The sequence below is a fragment of the Larimichthys crocea genome, unplaced genomic scaffold (genome assembly GCF_000972845.2).
Source record: "Larimichthys crocea isolate SSNF unplaced genomic scaffold, L_crocea_2.0 scaffold548, whole genome shotgun sequence".
Classification (NCBI taxonomy): domain Eukaryota; kingdom Metazoa; phylum Chordata; class Actinopteri; family Sciaenidae; genus Larimichthys; species Larimichthys crocea.
Window position 1 is genome coordinate 1 of NW_020857164.1, and position 1,210 is coordinate 1,210.

General features: G+C 45.5%; 1 protein-coding gene across 1 annotated transcript in view; it reads right to left on the reverse strand.

Annotated features, from left to right (window-relative positions):
- Window positions 1-10: 10 nt before the first annotated feature.
- Window positions 11-1,210, reverse strand: part of LOC113745246 (poly(rC)-binding protein 2-like) — a 3,038-nt gene continuing 1,838 nt past the window's right edge. The window contains exons 5-9 of the mRNA XM_027276764.1: window positions 1,048-1,164; window positions 823-954; window positions 598-726; window positions 397-471; window positions 11-178 (exon numbers count right to left, since the gene is read on the reverse strand). Coding sequence (XP_027132565.1) covers window positions 17-178; window positions 397-471; window positions 598-726; window positions 823-954; window positions 1,048-1,164 — 615 coding nt within the window. The 3' untranslated portion in view covers window positions 11-16. The remainder of the gene's footprint in view (window positions 179-396; window positions 472-597; window positions 727-822; window positions 955-1,047; window positions 1,165-1,210) is intronic.

A 1,210-nucleotide genomic window follows, 5' to 3' on the forward strand; every position in this document is an offset into this window, starting at 1 on the left:
GAAATGGATGTATGCGTCAGGCAGTGGTGGTTAAAAAAATAAATAAAGTCAGAGGGATGAAATAAGAAGGTGGCATGGCTTCCCAGGACCGAAGTTGCAAATATATTGGATCACTTACAGAGGGCCCTTCACTTACATCAGGCTGTGGAATGGCGTGCTGCCCTTGGACAGCGTATGCCTGCAAAGAGAGAACAGCACTTAGGAGGGTGTGGCAGTGTCACACACGCAGTGTACTCCAGTATCCATCAGTGCTCTGTCCTTGGTGTGCCACAAGAACAAAGTAGACATGCTACAGACAGCACAACTAGAATGACAGCCCATGTATTATTCAATTAATTTAACCAGAAATGCAGAGAGAGAAAGGGAGGAACAAAACAAAATGTTTTCATTGTTTACCTGACCACCTGCAAAGATGACAGGAGAGCCTGAGGGTTTGGGTCTGTACGGGATGGTCACTCCCTTTGGTGGAGACTACGGAAACAAAAAACATCCACCGTTGACTACTGAAGTAACATCGACAATAACACAGAAAATAATAAACCATCACGAGTATCAATAACAGTCACCAAGCAACATGACAATAAACGGCGCCTGTACCTCAAGCATGACGACACAGATCTGCTTGACACACTCGATAATGGACTGTGGGGTCCCTGCAACGGTGATGGCACGCTCTGTTGAGTTGGGCAACATGTCCCCTGCTACTTGTACCTGAGCTCCTGCTGACTGCAAAGACATGCACACACACAACAAGACTTAGGAAAAGAAAAACATGGACTGGGCTTAAAAACGTCAAACAAAAAGAAATATGATGTGTCGAACCTCTCTGATCTCCTTGATCTTGCAGCCACCTTTGCCAATAAGCGAGCCACACTGACTGGCAGGCACAACAAGGCGCATGGTGACCGGTGGTTTGCTGGTGGCCGTACTGTTAGTCATTGAGGTGCTAATGTCCTGAAGGGGGAAAGAGGGACACACACAAAACTGTCAAAACTGTGTAAATCATACAGCTACAACACATCTGATTAAAGACAGAGGGACTCTAACCTCCTCCAGTTTCTCAATGATCATGGAGAAGGCTTTAAAAATGGAGGTGGTGGGTCCTGCGAGGGTTATGATCCTTTCCGGGCAGTTCCCCTCTGAGATATTAATCCGAGCTCCACTCTGGAACAAAAACAGGAAATATCCACAAAAAAAAAAAAAAAAAAAA